Raw genomic sequence first — 16,746 nt, forward strand, 5'->3', positions numbered from 1 at the left:
GTGGCAATCTTGTTGTGTATTAATGAAAAATATTAAAACTTTAATCCAGAAAAATAATTATATTCAGTGTTGCACGTCACATGTATCGTCATTCCGCACTTAGTATTATATACAGAGTTTAGCAAATTGAACACACCCGTGGAACTTACACAGTTTTTGTAACAGGGCACGAGCTCTGTTATTGTTAATGTTTAGGATTCACCGGGAGTGTTCAATAGTTAAAGTCTGCTCACCACAACTGCACGGACTGACAATATACTGTGTGTATGTTTTGCTTTTGAACACTATTACTTTGAATTTTCTGGATTATAGCTTTAATATTTTTCAAGACCGAACACGTTAAAGGTGCATGGACACAGATTTGAAGTTAATATTTTCTGTATAATATTACGGCATATATATTTTAATAGCATTTTACACAAAAATATATTTTAAAAAAATCTTATGTCATATAAAAGTTATTAAAACTTCAAAAAATTTTGACGGGTTTGATTGACATATCCTTGCACTTCACAAATTTTAATTCTATTCTAAATACTTAGGAAAGGTGGCAATCTTGGTTGTGTATAAATGAAAAAATATTAAGACTATGATCCAGAAAATTCAGAGTAGAAATGTTCGAAAGCAAAACATACACACAATATATTGTCAGTCCGTGCATTTGTGGTGAGCAGACTTTAACGATCGAACACACCCGGTGAACCGTAAACATCAACAATGACAGAGCTCGTGCCATGTTTACAAAAAACTATGTATGTACGTTTCACGGTTGTGAACTTGCTAAACTCTGTACACAACACTTAGGGCGGAATGACGATACTTGTGAAGGAGTTTTGCTTTCTAACATTTCTTCTCTGAATATAATTAATTTTTCTGGATTAAAGTTCTTAATATTTTTTCATTAATACACAACAAGATTCCCGCTTTTCCTAAGTATTAAGAATAAAAGTAAAATTTGTTAGAGTGCAAGGATGTGTCAATCAAACCCATCCAAAAAATAACTTTAAGATGAAATAAAATTTTCATTGTATTTTTGTGTGAAATACTATTAAAATATAAAAGTCGTTATATCACGGTGTAGTACCTAAACGGTTGCTATCGGGAAAAAACGCGTTCATTACTGCTATCCGAAAATTGAGCGGCTGCTATTGGAAAAAATGGAGGAAATGGTAAGCATTTTTCTTCGCTGGGTGAACAAAAAGATAAATTATTCAATTATTATGGTTTAACTGATTCGTGATGTATCTCTTACGGAACTTTACTGATAGTAAGGAACTGACATATTTATCTAATTTTGTAATTTGATAAAAGATTGATGTTTTTTTAAGCGAATAATTGTCGACAGCTTTCGGACACACGTGCATACAAGTGAAAAAAGTACCTCCCTGGCATTAAAATATGGGTTTTTTTAAAAAAGTGAATCGGCAGATTTTTATAAATTTGTATAGCGAATTGCTTAATCGCAAGAATTGCCTATACTTTTATTATTTTTAAGAACTAAAGCATTTTTTTCACGAAAAACATATGTTACGGCTGCTATTAGACAACAACACCGGTTTCTATCGGAAATAAAACTTAGATTTTTATTCTTTATCAAGTTTCAAGTTTTATTCAACTGGGGTATATGAATACAAATAATACAAAATTTTAACATATAAACAAGAATGCATGATTGAATGAGTTGCACTATATATTATTTACAATGCACATACATGTATACTTCAAAACATTTAAGTATAGAAGGCCTCTTCTCATACAAAATAAAATAACATCAATATACTCAAGTTTCGAGATTATCTCCCTTGGCATGCTCTTGCGTTGCTGAGGCCGGGAAGTTTCGTTGTCGTATATAGTATGTCACAGTCAATTTTCTAGTATATATTATGATATATTGTTCTAAAAAAATTATTTTTTTTACCATAGGATTGATTATTAATTTAACTTGTGTCACAAAGTTTATACAAGCGATCTTAAATGCATGCATGTTTAGCAGGCTTTGAAGGTGATGTACAGTTATGTGCCAAAAGTGAAGATAATTTTATTTTTTTCTCTATACATGTATATTTAAATGACAACAAAATTTTCAAAATCACCGCAAATGGTCAAGTTTTGTCCAATTTAATAACTATTTATTTTAGTACTTATGTGTAGTGATCTAAATATCAATGCTGATCAGATAAAAAAAATATTGTTCTTATCGACTATAGGACAACTATTTCTTTGATAATCAAGAAATTTGAGATAAAATTCATCAAGAAATGTCATACTAGTGATTTTACAAAATTTTGTTTTCAATGAAATATATAGAGAAAAAATAAATTTATCATCATTTTTGGCACATATCTGTAAATATTAATTAAAACAGGTCCGTAAAGAAAACCAAAAAACATACACCCCATTTACATGTAAGAATGGTTTCTTGTAGGTATTCAAAAGGCTGTTACCCCCCCCCCCCCTTTATTCCAAAAAATTCTGCTTGTCAATGTTTATAGACTTTTTAATGATTTTATTTCAATTATTCTTTTGCACCCCCTTCTTTCCGCATTTCAAAAATTCATATATCGTCGATCTACCAAAAGTAATGCGGATCCGGGGTTGGGTGGGGGGTGGGGGGGGGTGGTTGCATAGTTATAATTGTTTATCCCATGGATTGGATATATATCACATATGTATACATGTATAAATTATCCTACCTACTTAATGATAATAACGATGTTATTTTACATATTTTTAGAATTTTTCATCTGAAATGTCAATTCTTGGAGTTGAATTCATTAAAGAGGGAATTGAATCCCATGTAGAAGAGACATCAGCTGCAGCCTCAACATCAAAACCAATTATTTCCAACGATGACGATTTCACAAGCAGCTCAATAATGGGTGCCGAGAATACCACGAGCGGCGATAGTGTTGAACTAGCAACAGAAACGTTAGAAGTGGTGGACACCAATAACAATAAGAACTTTAATTGCAACTACTGCAGTAAAACATATTCTACACTAACTAGCTACAATAGACATAAAGTATCACACACTGGAGAAGGCCACCAATGTAATACATGTCACAAAATATTTTATTCGAGATTTGATTTAAGAGATCATGTATTGACACACGATGATAAGAAGCATTTCCGGTGCAATATATGTACCAAGGCTTTTCAAACAAGAGGTGGATTAAATTCGCATAAAAGAATGCATACAGCAGACTACAAATATATTTGTGACCACTGTGGTGAAGGTTTTATTTACAAAAGTAACTTTGAGGGACACAAAGCAAGGCACGAAAATTTAGCACCTTTTCAGTGCAATGTTTGTAAAAAAGGCTTTAGATATAAAAGCAGTCTAGCTAGGCATGGTTGTGGATTCATTAAAAAATTTAGTTGTGACAGTTGTGGGCAAAAATTTAAAGCTAAGCGGTACTTAATGGACCATCTTCGTGCTCACATTAATCCCGAACGTTACCAATGCTCGAAGTGTGGAACTTGCTTTAAATACAGAGGATCTTTTCACAAACATAGAAAACAATCTGGACACAAGTGAGATGAGGTTTAAATTCTACACTTGTGAGAATGTTAGTATTAAAGCCTTTACTTGGAAATCTTCATAATGAAAAGTTTTTTTTTCCCTTTAGTTACTCAACAGAGTTGAAAGTCTGTGTTTTACAAATGAATATTATTTTTTAGTTTAAGTGATTTAATTATGCACACAAGTAGTGTTCATTGTTAATTAAAGAAATAAATAAACGTAAAAAAAAATCAGTTTGAAAATTACAACCAAAACTAAAATTTGCATGTATTATTTTTAGATGTTTGCAAAGAGTGCAGAATAAACTTTACAAAAATGGTATTAAATCAGTCTTGTTTGGGTTTTCATTACAAAAACACATTTCATAGTATTCTACCAATGAAAATGTTAAGGATGATTTTCCTGCAGAGGAATACCCAAACGCGTCGTCGGTAAAATCTTTGATTCGTCACACTTATGATGTTGACGAACTGGAAGGCATCCTCTAGATACACCACTAGGTTGTGATATATCAGATCGCTTGGACTTCCGTTGTCGATTTCCAAACAGCTCAGGAGCATCGAATGCATGGTTTCTAGAAAATAGAATTATTGGATAGTTATATTTATAACCAATTTTAGAAAATAATAAGGACCAGCTCACTTTTTCCAAAGGAATATATAGTGGAAAAGTGAGACTGAGATCAAAAGTGAGCTCGTCTAACTTTTATGGCCCACAGGCCAGCATTCGTAATTCGTCTGAACTTATTATTTGATAAAGAAAACATCCTTTGAAGAAGAAAAAAAAATTGAAATTCACAATGTCATATGTATAAAGTTTTATACATGTACCTTGGTGATATCAATGACACAGGCCTCAGGTAGCAAATCTCTTGAACTTCATTTTCTTCAAATGTATGATATAAAGGTTCCATCAGTTTCTCATTGGGGTACACAGACTTCCGTGTGGTGCAGATATGGAATGCTCTGTGCAGATTACCGTGTAATTTAATCACATGTATTTAAATCTGTGTGATTGACATTTATAAAACATTATATTTTGGATTCTGTATATATATAGCGAGAGAGAGAGAGAGAGAGAGAGAGAGAGAAATGTAAGAATGGATGTATACCTGTCCGATGGATCACATCGATAGTACTGCATCTCTGTAACATTAGCCATGAGGCGTGGGACACTAACAGCTTTCGGACATCCAAGCTTTGTTGGTTCCAGCTCGCTTAATTCACCAAAGAATGTTTCATTTACAAGAGATGAAAGTGATCTCTGATTATAAGATTGTCCTTTCACAATACTGTACAACTGAATAGATGTATCTATTCTTTGGAGAAAACCCTCGTACATTACTTTTGGGAATCCTTTGACATACATCCCCGGTGGAGGAAAAACTCCAAAATCAACATCCCTCAGCAAGAAGGATTTCAGGTCAAGTTTTCGTTGAATTCTTTCTACAGCAGAAATACCTCCTGAGTCTTCAGATTCGTACCATCGACGAATAAGGCTGCAAAAGTCTGCTTCTGTAGAAAACGCAAGATTTCGCATTTCATCTTCAACAGCTTTTGAAAATGTCCTTTTCGCAAAGGCATTATTTTGTTTATCCACCAAGTCAACAACGATAGCATTACTGATAATGGAGTTGTTGTTCTCTGCTACTCTATGCCATGCCTCCTTCCGTACACCGAGCAAGCCATCTTTACACACCTTACAGCGTAGATTTACTAACAAATGGTGGGCGTCCAAACACTTTGGCTCAATTTGTTGTCTCTCTTCGTTGAATTCGGGAAAAGAGAACCACATGGTTGTGCCTACATTCTCGATCCTTGTGTGAAGCTGAAATGTCGAATTTTCCCCCCATTCATCATATTTTGTGTCATAAATCAAAGCCGCTATTGTATTATTTAGTCGCTCTTTTGGTATTTTGGTTGAGCTTGAGCGGACAATAACAGAGGCAATATATTTGAGGGGCATCATTTTTTTTACTTTCCTCTCCCATGTGTCATCTTCGTTCTCACTAAACATTTTTTTAATTTGTTTTGCCTTTTCATCCCGCGAGCATGATTTCTTAATTCTTATTCCCAATTTATTATGTAGCTCTTTTGTTGCTTCAATGACTACATTCATTTCTTCATGCTGCATTTTCATGAGTAATAGTCTGTTGACTAAAGCTTCTTTTAGTCCATCAGTTGTTTTGTTTGACCATTTCTTCACAATGTTCTTGTTTGAGTGAGTTTTTAGATTATGAAGAATTGTTTCGATTGTTTTTTCAGGTATTTTTGGCTGGACAGTCTGAAGGCAAGTATTCTCTATGTTTTCTTTGTCAATACCCTCTATGGTGACATCTTCTTCAGTGAGAAGTTCCTGATCATTTACGGTACTATCTACCTGCGTAGAATGTTCAGCAACGAGTAAAGTTTCTAAAGCTTCATCTGGAAGGCACGACGTGGTATCACCTGTTTCCGCTTGTGCTGTATTCATTTTCTTTCTCCTCAATTTGCTACTTGCAGATTGCATCACTCGTTTTAAACGGTCGCAGGAAATCTCCAGAGCAGTGCCTGAACTCTCCGTTCGAAGATTCATTTTTTCGTTATCAATGATAGGCTCAGATGTTAGTTTCTTAAAGCTGACATGAATTCTTAAAAACGCAACTTTTTCATCTATGTACGACTTGTTTCATACCAATTATAGCCGTATTCCGCCATATTTCTTTCAGATACCTTGTCTTATTGTAACGATATATACCCCAATACCCTCGTTACACCTGAATGATTTTTTGGCTTGGCTATCGACTTGTGCACATCTCCGATGGTAAAACATTTGAAAACGTATGGGTTGATCAAGACATTTCAAACCACACAACATAATTATCATATTTCTGAATAATTAAAGATTTGAATCAAATGTTATAAAAAAGAAAGAAAATGCAAGTTTGAAAGAAAGATTTAGTTGCACGAGTACGCATTTTTACACTGCGCCAATTTATGCAGAATAAACATGAAATAAAAAGCACTAAAAACCGTAAACACACTTTGAAATTATTATCATTTGAATGGAACAAAACAATCAGCGTCTTTGATTTGCATGTTTTATGCAGACTTTGATGCATGTCGAGAAAACGCGTCGAACGCTGTAAACGTACCCATACCTGGTAATAAGATCACTGCATCGGTCCGAAGATGTGCACAAGTCAAGTGATATACACCTTGAATTCCATTTATTGAAATATGCATCACAAAAAAGAAATAAACTCCATAAAAAGTCAATAAACACACTGTATCTACTCCGTACAGTCTAGCGCGTCGATACACTAAGTCCGTGCTGATCAGATTTTGGTCAGGGAAAATATCACAAGTGGAAAAGAGTGGTATTTGCGCGGCTGAAATGGGGGGGGGGGTCTAAAGTATAATTATAACGGCTTTATAAGGTATAACTGAAAATTGTCTATCTAGTTCTAATAAGCATTCTTTATATAGTCTGCAGTTGTTTTGCATCGCAAAATTCATTTGTCAATTACAACTGATTATTTTAGTACTAATCTCAAATCTAAACCAAATAATTTGATATACGGTAAATATTTAGTTCAAGACTTAAAAACATTTCACCAGAATACAAAAGTTTATGTGTACATCTGTACGTTCTTTAACATACCGCGGAAAAAAAACATCCCCGTTTAGACTGATATTGATGCATTCGTATTTTTAAAGGGGGGGGGGCAGAAATAATTACATGGCCGTTACCTAAATATTCTTGGAAGACAGACATTTCTGCCAAATCCATTTTTGAAGATTTTTTATTGTCTCACTCCGACCACAAAGTATGTACAGTTTTGCGGAATGTGGCTGTTTTATAATTATTACAGGAAGTCTTTCGAGATTTCAGTATCCCTGTCTGACAGTCTAGTTTTTTTTTTGAAAATAAAAATAATTTCTGTCGCAATATTTGGGAGATACTTTTAAAAACTTGGGTAGGGATACTTGAAACCTGGTTGAATACAGATAATTTTTAATTACTCTTTTATTCATTGAACTCTCTCGCTCTCTCTCCTCCTGTAACCATCTGTAAGCGCAATAATAGATATAAAATCATATGTATATTTGTGCTGTACCATTTATTAGATCTTGGGACAGATCAAAGATTTTTTTTCAGGAGGGGATGTCGAAACTTGTTCAAAAATTGAAATAATAATTTTACTTTTGACAAAAAAATAAACCTAAACGCCGAAATTGAAAGGAAAATTCATGTAAACGTGAAGTCTGCACATCATAGAAATGGGAACATTGGGAACTTTCTCAAATACATGTGCCTTCTCAGGTAAGGAATCTGGACAAAAATTATGTAGACAAGAGGTATAAAAAAGCTAATTTTTGGTAGAATGTGGAACTCTCATCGGCAGTTTGCTTTCCCTTCCTATATGCTTCGACTATTAATAATTTATATCCAACCCAGATATTTCTTGACATGCAAAAAACCCCGTAAACTCGGCCAACCTTCAAAAACTATTTCAGGGGGGGGGAGGGGGGGCGTGTAGCCGATGACTTTTAATGCTTCAAACCTTAGACTTTTCGTACCAATTTAACACAAATTCGCGTTTACCAGGGAGTCTGCGTTTTTCGAGGGGGTTCCAACGTAACTTTTTTTCTAGCTTTTGTATATAAATTTAATAACCTTGCAAATCCCAGGGGGGGGGGGGGTCCTAACCCCCTCTAGATCCGCGCATGGCACTCATGCATAGAATCACAACACAGCCACTTCAATTTATATTGATGGGGGACCTCCAAAATCAGTTGACAAGCAAAAAAAAACCAAACAAACAAAAAACAAAACAAACACAAAAAACAAAACAAAAAAATCTATGCACCACACTCTATGCAATCCTTTTTTGTAGGGGATAAAGGAGGCTTCCTGTAACTTTTCTGTTCGGTACATTACTTTTACATGCTTGAATCTGCGTATTTTCCTGCAAACAAAAAATGTGGAGAGAGCTTCCAAATCAAAATTTTAATTTATTTAAAACTGCAGCAAAGATTATCCACAGAAAAAGTGAGCCCCCCCCCCCCCCTTCATCTGCATACTACGGGAACATTTTAAATCTTTATCTTTAACGAATCGAAATATTGCATGCATACTTCTTAAAGTTAGTTACTTCTAAAAATGGTCCAAAATGGTAAAAAAGTTAGCTGGAATCTTCCTTGCATGCTACTTGTGGGTGGTCGAAGCCCTTAGCCAGGGTTACCAAGACAAGATAGAATTTGTCCCCATTGTAATTTAAAAGAACTCGGAGATGAGTTTAATTACATACTAAAGTGCAGCTCGCTACTTTCAGAAAGAATGCTATGCTTAACAGAAAAAAAGCATAAAATTTCAGAAAGTGATTACTTTTAAACACATTATGAATAACGATAAACACTGTTTTCTGAGAAAACTGTGCTCGTTTATAAAGAAAAAAAACAAAACAAAATATGCCCCCGCCTAAATTCCCATACTTCACATTCATAGCAACGTACAATGTTTTTGTTTAGTTTCTTATTCACGCATGCTTTATAGATCTACTGTTATGTATAAAATCACCTATATATTTTTGTGATTTTTGTATACTGTTGTAAAATGGTGAAGAGATTCAAATAATTGATTGAAAAATGATTGAAGACACGCAGAGGAAAGCAAATCCGCGAAAATTACAGATTTAGAGAACTGAAAGGACAGAGATTTTTTTTATGTCTTCAAATTATTCATATTATTAGACGTGTAAATATTCATATGTTACAGAAAAAACATTCTCTCTCTCTCTCTCTCTCTCTCTCTCTCTCTCTCTCTCTCTCTCTCTCTGTATGTGTGTACAAAAATAAAGGCCGGGGGTTCCAATCCCTGGAACCCCACTCCACCTCTGGATCCGCCAATGAATTCTATTTTGATTATTCATGTACCACAGAATCAAACTCGTTTATTGTTTATAAAATTTAAAAAAAAAAAGAAGTTTAAATCAAGTTATATAAGGTCTTTATTTAAAAAAAAAAATAAATAAAGCCAATACACATTATTTATAATGAAAATATATGATCGTAATAAAATCCGATCTTTTTCAGAGAGCGTTATGCACCCCCCCCCCCCCCTTTCACGGGAGAATCTCGTCAAAGGATGAATGATTCGTAATGTTGCATGCTTTAAAATAAATTTAATGTAATTAAGCCATGTTTGTAAATTTTGTTTACATTTACATATACAGACAAGAGTAATATTTATTTTTGAAAAAAAAAAAATGCACTTTTTCAGTCAGATTTCCACCTTTGAAATTTCCCCTGACCAAATAGACTGATCGTCGTGGACCACGTGTGTCCAAGTGCTATGTGGTGACAATTTTTTACTGTTCAGTTAGCAATGGATTACATGACTTCTGAGATGCATATTTCAATAAAAGTAAAATAGGATATTTCTTTCGACATGTGCACATCCCTGTAGCGATAGCAGTAGTCAGGTAAATATCTTTATCACAGCGTTCGATGCGTACTCTCGACCTGCATGCGTGCATATCCAAACGGCTTTTGCTGTTTTCTGTATTATTTTTTCTAAATTGCAGCAAATGCATTCAAAAATAATTTACTTCTCAGTATACTTCTAGTTTTTGTTGGAGTTTAAATTTTAAAACATGTATTTGGTCAGTTTATGGATTTATGACAGCTATGCTTTCGGAGATGTGTACATGTCGACAGCCAGGCTAGAAAATCACTCAAGTGAAACAAATGCACGAGGCTTTATATAACAGGTACAGGTGGCCAAAAATTTTCAAGTAAATATGGCGGAATCGAAGAAATATGGCGGACAAAGGCGTACAGGAATGTAGTAAGTCGTACAAAGATGAAAAATGATGCCTTTTTAAGAGTTCATGTCAGCTTTAACTATTGCATCCCGTGTCATTTTTGTTGCCTCCTCATAGACATCACGCTGTAATTGCATTAATGTTAAAGGTTTTCCTTTTTTGTCTCGCGTTCTTAATTTGGCCCATTGCCCATCAAAGCAGCTTGCTATGACTTGTAATTTTTTCTCATGACAAGCTTGTAATACATGCTCGTGCATATCTCTCATTACTTGGGTACCAAGACTATATCCCTTCATGGCATAGGCAACAGGAAGAGAATAAGGAATTCCTTTACTGAATATTCGATTAGTGTCTGCTAATATCCAAACTAAAACCTCTGTAGCCTTTTTTCTACACACTTGAAAAGCATCCATTATACAGGATTTTACACTGTTTGATATGTCATCGAAGTCCTCACTGTCATCTTTTGTATCTAAATTACAAACAGGATATATGTATGGGGATTCGTCAATGACATATGAACAGCCTAATTTTGTACCCTTCATGGAGGATATTTCGCACAGAAATTCACAATTCTTTTCTCTATAATCTACCAATATTTCTTTGATATCTTTGGACTCCAAAGATAATCTTGTCGGGCGTTTTGGTTCATCTGGTGAATAAAGAACCACTGCTTGCTGAAAGATCCTTGACAACATATCCTCATCAAAGGTGACCCTGGAATGTATACACATAAATATATATATATCGGTATATATATAGGGAGAGCAAGAGCTAGAAAGAGAGAGAGAAGGCTTAGGGATTCTAGTTAAACTTTTGATCTGCGGAACCCTGTCTCCAAAAAGTGTAGAAACAGCTCGCTAGACCGTTCGACCATTTAGATAATATGTGTGAGCGTGGTTGTGTGTTAAATCGACTTGTATTCTTTAAAACATATTGATATCATATTCATAAAAAAATTAAAAACCGATAAAAACCTGAACACTGTTGAACTCTCCTCCGTCCAACATACATACAGCAGTTCAGAGACATTCATACTGGCCATTTCACTCAAAACTTGTGGTAAATATCTTTAACAACAAAAGAGTATATATGCACTTTTATTATGTATTTCGTTTGAGTAATAATTTCGAATAAAGGCAATCTGAAAGTTAAGATAATTCGATCCTCAGGTTCTGAAAATCAGGCGTTGACTAATTGAAAATGCTCACAAAAATGTCTGATTTCTCCAAGAAATGTTTTCACCCATAATAGTTCTTCAAACTCTATCTTTAACGTTAATCATATTATACAGGGATAAGTAAATCTAAAAATAAATTTGCAAGAAATGCAAATAAAGACACCTACTTCACATTTCGATCATATTAAAATGCATAGTGTATAAAGCATTTCATACCATTGCAAAACACCATAAATCACTTCTATTTTCATATCATGTTAATAGATAATATTGATATCTTTGGTCAGATTAAAAGAACCTCTTTTTTTAAAAAAAATACGTAGTTTTAAAATACTTCTATGGGGTAAAAAAAAAACATTTTAAAAAAGAACTTTCTGAGAACTTCAAAAAATCATAAAGCACATTAAGAAACGTCGCATGAAAAGATTTAATTTTTCAAGCTTCGTTCTGAGACTTATTGATTTAAATTATACATGTAAATTTAAGAGTTATCCTTCCTGGTTGAGGATGGGAATACCTTAATATGTATTTTATACTGTATATATAGAAAACACGTACCTGACAGGAATCTCATAATGAACAGGTGTTTTGTATTCTGACGGAGAAGGACATTTGAACTCGCACCCGATGAGTGGCTGTGGTATATTTGTCCCATCCAGGTTAATTTTTCCTAGGCTTCCAGCAGGTGAAACAAGAATGAAGGGCCTTTCGTTTCTTCTTATGACAAATGCCCCCTCTTCCACATATGTTAAGTCGGGATGATAGAAAGGCAGAATTTTAGCTACTAATGTTGCTATAGCATGTACTTCGGACTCTGTACCATGTTGCATACGCTTTGCAACTTCTTCAGAAATTATTTCATTGTGATCTACTTTTCGAACAACTTTGTCAAAATATGCCTCTGTTGTTGCTTCAATGAATCAAGCCCTAAGCCTTCATGTAGCGTACTCCCTGTCAATCTAAACTCTTTTCGCACTTCAGCCCATTGAGAAGACCTTTGTTTGATAAACCGCAAATCGTTTGCCATGTGTTCAGAGAGATCTTCAATCTCTTTGAGAGTAATAATAATTTTCTGTGACAACAAATCAACAGACAGTGCATCCTTGTATACGTCAGTGGTTCCATTAATTGATGCTCCAAGGCCTAACAACGCGTTGTTTACATCTAAGACTTTCTTTATTGAACTTCGCAGCTGAAAAAGTTGCGCCTGTACACTACTAATAGCGTAAACAAACTTTGACTTTCGCCAATCTGGCCCCCCCTCCTTAAGGAATTTTTTCAATGCAAATTCTTGCTTTAATACCAAATGTCGCAGATCCTTTAGGCGCATTGATAAAACTTTTAATATGTGTTGTAATCTTTCCATTTTTTCAGTGTCTTGCAAGCAAGCCCAAATTTGCACTGTTTCGTCAACATACTTTGTTTCATCATCTACTCTTTTCTTTGACTCATTTAAAGATTCTATTTCCTCATGGCCAAAAAGGTCTTGGTCGCCCCACTGTAAATTTAAACCCGGTGCCAATTTTTTCCCGTCAAAGCTAAGAACGTACGATTTGTCTGTTGGCTTTATGTCCAGAGATTGGCTAATAATCCCTGGTGGGATTTCATTAGGTAACTCGGCTGCTGTACCTCCAAATTGAGCTAGGCTCTTGTGTGAAGGCACAGCAAAGTTGATCGAGGATGTTGCCGGGTCATAACCACCACGACCATCAATTTGTACTTCGTTTTCTTTTGCTGCTGCCCTCAATCCACCCATAAAGCGCAGGGCTTTTCCATGGAAAAGTCTGTACATAACTTTCCAAAATTTGAGACACTCTGAAGAGTACTGCATATTTGCAGTACTATCGAGCGAATACCAACGAACAACATCGAGAAAAAGAAGAAGAGAAATATTGGTCAAGGGTAACTTTTCGAGATGAATCAGTCTTAGAAAGCTACAGAAATCCCCAAACATCCCAGCTTTTGAGAGTTTTTGAAGAACGGAGGGTAATATTTCTTTCATTTCATTTATAATTTTGTCGTTTTTATCTTCTCCATAAAGTTTTCTTTTTGATTTCTTTAACTTTCGTTTGGCTTTAAGAGGTGCCTTTTTGTTGCTACTTAATTGAATACGACTTGGAGGAGTTAAAATACTTGTAGAGTCGTTTGAACATGGCGTTTCTGTTTGGCATATTTTTGATATTTTCGATTTTTTAGGCTTGTGCAGCCACAAATTGGACGATTTTCTCTTTTTAGCTGGAAAAGAAAAATTTTTGTTTAGCAGCCGGTGCACAGTTTTCAGTTTATAGCCGGTGCCTGAATACGAAGTGTTCTAATAGCAACCGTAACCTTTGAAAAATTATATTTTGATTGATTATTCAATTAAAACGCCCTTATGATACATATTTTTTTCAATTTTCCATGTATCAGTATAGGTTAACACATTTTCAGATTAAAAACACAAACAAATGTTAATCTTTAGTGAAGAAACAGCATAAAAACATTGGTGTATGTGACTTTCGAATCATGACAAACTGCATATATTTTACGACAATTTATGTTTTGGAAGGCTTTGGCCCAAATTGCATTTAGCATCAGTTAAATAAATCCCCTATGTGTTCCGTAAACAACAATTTTTCAGAAACTTACTCGATTTTGAGGCACTTTTTGACACATTTTCAGCTGGTTCCATGTGACATCTATATAATTTATTTCAACTAGTAGCCGGACAATTTTCGGATAGCAGCAATGAACGCGTTTTTTTACCGATAGCAACCGTTTAGGTACTACACCGTGAATAATAAGTCGTTCAGTAAAATGAAATAATGAAATGTTTTAAAGATGACATTACTGAAAACAAGATTTTAGAAAAATATTACTTTTCCGTGAATTTTGAAAATTGAGAAAAATATTATCTCAGAGTGGGGGATTGTCCTCGCCGTGTACGCCCTCTTTCTTTGATTATTATGTCTAGGTACAGACTTTTCATGAGTTTCTATATTTTGTGTTAATGTACTATAGTATACGTTGAGTATCTTTATTTTTTTTTTACTGTTCCAGCTTGTAAACTTGATATAGCCTTCATCATCGATGATACGATTGCTGTTACCGCTACTCACTTCATGGAAATGAAAACTGCACTTGAAGTTTTTGTCAGTAAAATGCTTATTGGTGATAATGCAATAAGAATAGGAATAGTAACTTTTGGTGACGGAGCCACAACCGCCTTTCCGCTAAACCAGTACTCCAATGCATCTGACTTGATCAGTGCCATAAACGCTCTTACACAAGGAAATCCTACTTATAATAGAAATCACCGGTATGTAGAAAAAGCCATCACGTTTACGACGTTGAGCTTCTTCACGCAAGGCAACGGAGACCGTGATGATTCAATGAATTATTACGTCGTACTTACATACGGGGGTACCTCTGGATCTAATTTTACAGAATATGGAAGAGCAGTGCTACATAATTCCTCGATGGATATTTTCATTCTAGGTAATTTTAAGTGTTACTTTGATAGTATGAAAGTTATTCACTTAATTCGATACCTATATATTTAAGGTCATACGCAACGTAGTTTGAACTTTTTTGAGTTCTTCCCTGCAGTTGAAGAGTTCCACTAAATGAAGGACCTGTGTGCAATATTTTTAATGTCTATATATGGATTTGAACACCTTATCTAAAACAATTTTTGATGAAAAATAATATGGAATTTATGTTTTATGATTTTTGTACATTTTTATTTGAATAATGCAGAAATTTTCAAAATTCGATATCTTTTCAAAACCCCTGGTTACGCATGCTGATTTTTTGTCTAAGAACATGTAATGATATCATAAGTTTAAATTAAAAATATATTGGAAAATTATCAGTAGGTAAAGTACGTTGCGTATGTCCTTAAGGGTGTAAAAAACATTGATTCAGTCTGGAAAAGCATCAGTCTATTGCAAAGTAACTCGCTGCGTCTGCTGATACCGACTGCACCAGGGTAGAGAAAAACGAAAAATCTTCATAATAAAGAAACTTATAAACAACATTAAAACAATATTATAAAATTTTAGAAGTAATAAATTTCAGGTGTTAATGTTCCTCCGAGCGATGAAGCTGATTATCAGGGAGGTGTCATCTCAGGGAGATACATGGGGGCTACCAGTTTCGCCACCCATCAGTGTGACAACAATGTGTTCTTAACCATCACCCAATGTACACGACCAGCTGATACTACCACTACTGATACAACTAGTGCTACTACTACTAGTACTGATAGAACTGCCACCACTACTGATACGGCTGCTACTCCTATTTCTACTACAGATACTTCTACTCTTACAAATGATATATCAACAACTACTGGTACATCTACAAGCAACAGCATTACTTCTGCTGGGGAAACTGCAGCTTCCGCTATAACTTCAGGTATGTAAAGATTCCAAAAAAGTTTAATACTCCTATAATTAATATGATGTTCAATCAAGACTTACCTTAAAACTTTTTTAAAATATTAACAAAAGTAAATGCTATGTGTTAGTCATATGCATTTTATTTTATAAAACATGGTTTATTACGATGCAGAATTCAGACAATATCTGGCCTATACATTTTCAACTTTTCTATATCATGAAAATATATATTATTATTATTTCTGAAAAGATGTTGGGGACTTGTTGAAAATGACCAGGTTATTTCATAAGTCACTCTGAGCCTTAAGATAAGTTCCTTCAGATTTTGACTAATTCAGTTTGCAGTTTCAATACAATGTGCAATGGCAAAAAAGATTAATGCCTCTTACATACATCAATGTTTTTTATGCAAAATTCTTGAATTTTATTCTGCATCCTTTTATTTTGATCTACCCTTGGAATTTCACAAAAATCTCCGCGCGACGGCGGGTGTTTCATAAAAATCAAATTATAGCTAAAGCACTCGCAAAGGATATGATGATCTCTAGTTCATTTTTAAACAATTTTGAACAGTGAATGGTACGTTTGATGAGCAGACTCAAAGCTCAAATGTGAATATAAACACCATTGTAATCATCGTCGTCGTAATTGTATCTCTGGTGATAGTAACAGCTGTATCTGTCTTAGTATATAAAAGATTCATCAGTCTAAAGAATAAAGGTAAACGTCACTTATCCTCTCTTTTTTGTTAAGATAAAAAAAGTAACGTATCTAGAGAATGGACTTTCTCTCAAACCTTAGAAATTCTACTGAATATACAATTTACTATTACATTTCAGAGAGATTTACCTGA

At 34.4% G+C, this 16,746-nt stretch overlaps 3 protein-coding genes across 3 annotated transcripts in view; 1 reads left to right on the plus strand and 2 right to left on the minus strand.

Moving 5' to 3' along the window:
* Nucleotides 1–16,746, plus strand: part of LOC134231336 (uncharacterized) — a 50,693-nt gene that overhangs the window by 17,383 nt on the left and 16,564 nt on the right. Inside the window, exons 9-11 of the mRNA XM_062713291.1 lie at nt 14,551–14,988; nt 15,571–15,909; nt 16,467–16,613. Of these exons, the coding sequence (XP_062569275.1) occupies nt 14,551–14,988; nt 15,571–15,909; nt 16,467–16,613 (924 nt within the window). The remainder of the gene's footprint in view (nt 1–14,550; nt 14,989–15,570; nt 15,910–16,466; nt 16,614–16,746) is intronic.
* Nucleotides 3,767–6,084, minus strand: LOC134231325 (uncharacterized). The gene is made up of 3 exons (XM_062713266.1): nt 4,635–6,084; nt 4,354–4,488; nt 3,767–4,097 (listed from the first exon to the last, which is right to left on the minus strand). The coding sequence occupies exons 1-3, from the start codon at nt 6,029–6,031 to the stop codon at nt 3,911–3,913; spliced, it is 1,719 nt and encodes a 572-aa protein (XP_062569250.1). The 5' UTR covers nt 6,032–6,084; the 3' UTR covers nt 3,767–3,910.
* On the minus strand, nt 10,388–11,636 carry LOC134231307 (uncharacterized). The gene is made up of 2 exons (XM_062713248.1): nt 11,309–11,636; nt 10,388–11,048 (listed from the first exon to the last, which is right to left on the minus strand). Exons 1-2 carry the CDS (start codon nt 11,374–11,376, stop codon nt 10,388–10,390), a joined length of 729 nt encoding a protein of 242 aa, XP_062569232.1. The 5' UTR covers nt 11,377–11,636.

Source organism: Saccostrea cucullata, unplaced genomic scaffold (assembly GCF_032062105.1).
Source record: "Saccostrea cucullata isolate Sc308-1 unplaced genomic scaffold, CSIRO_AGI_Scuc_v1 ctg606, whole genome shotgun sequence".
NCBI classification, from domain to species: domain Eukaryota; kingdom Metazoa; phylum Mollusca; class Bivalvia; order Ostreida; family Ostreidae; genus Saccostrea; species Saccostrea cuccullata.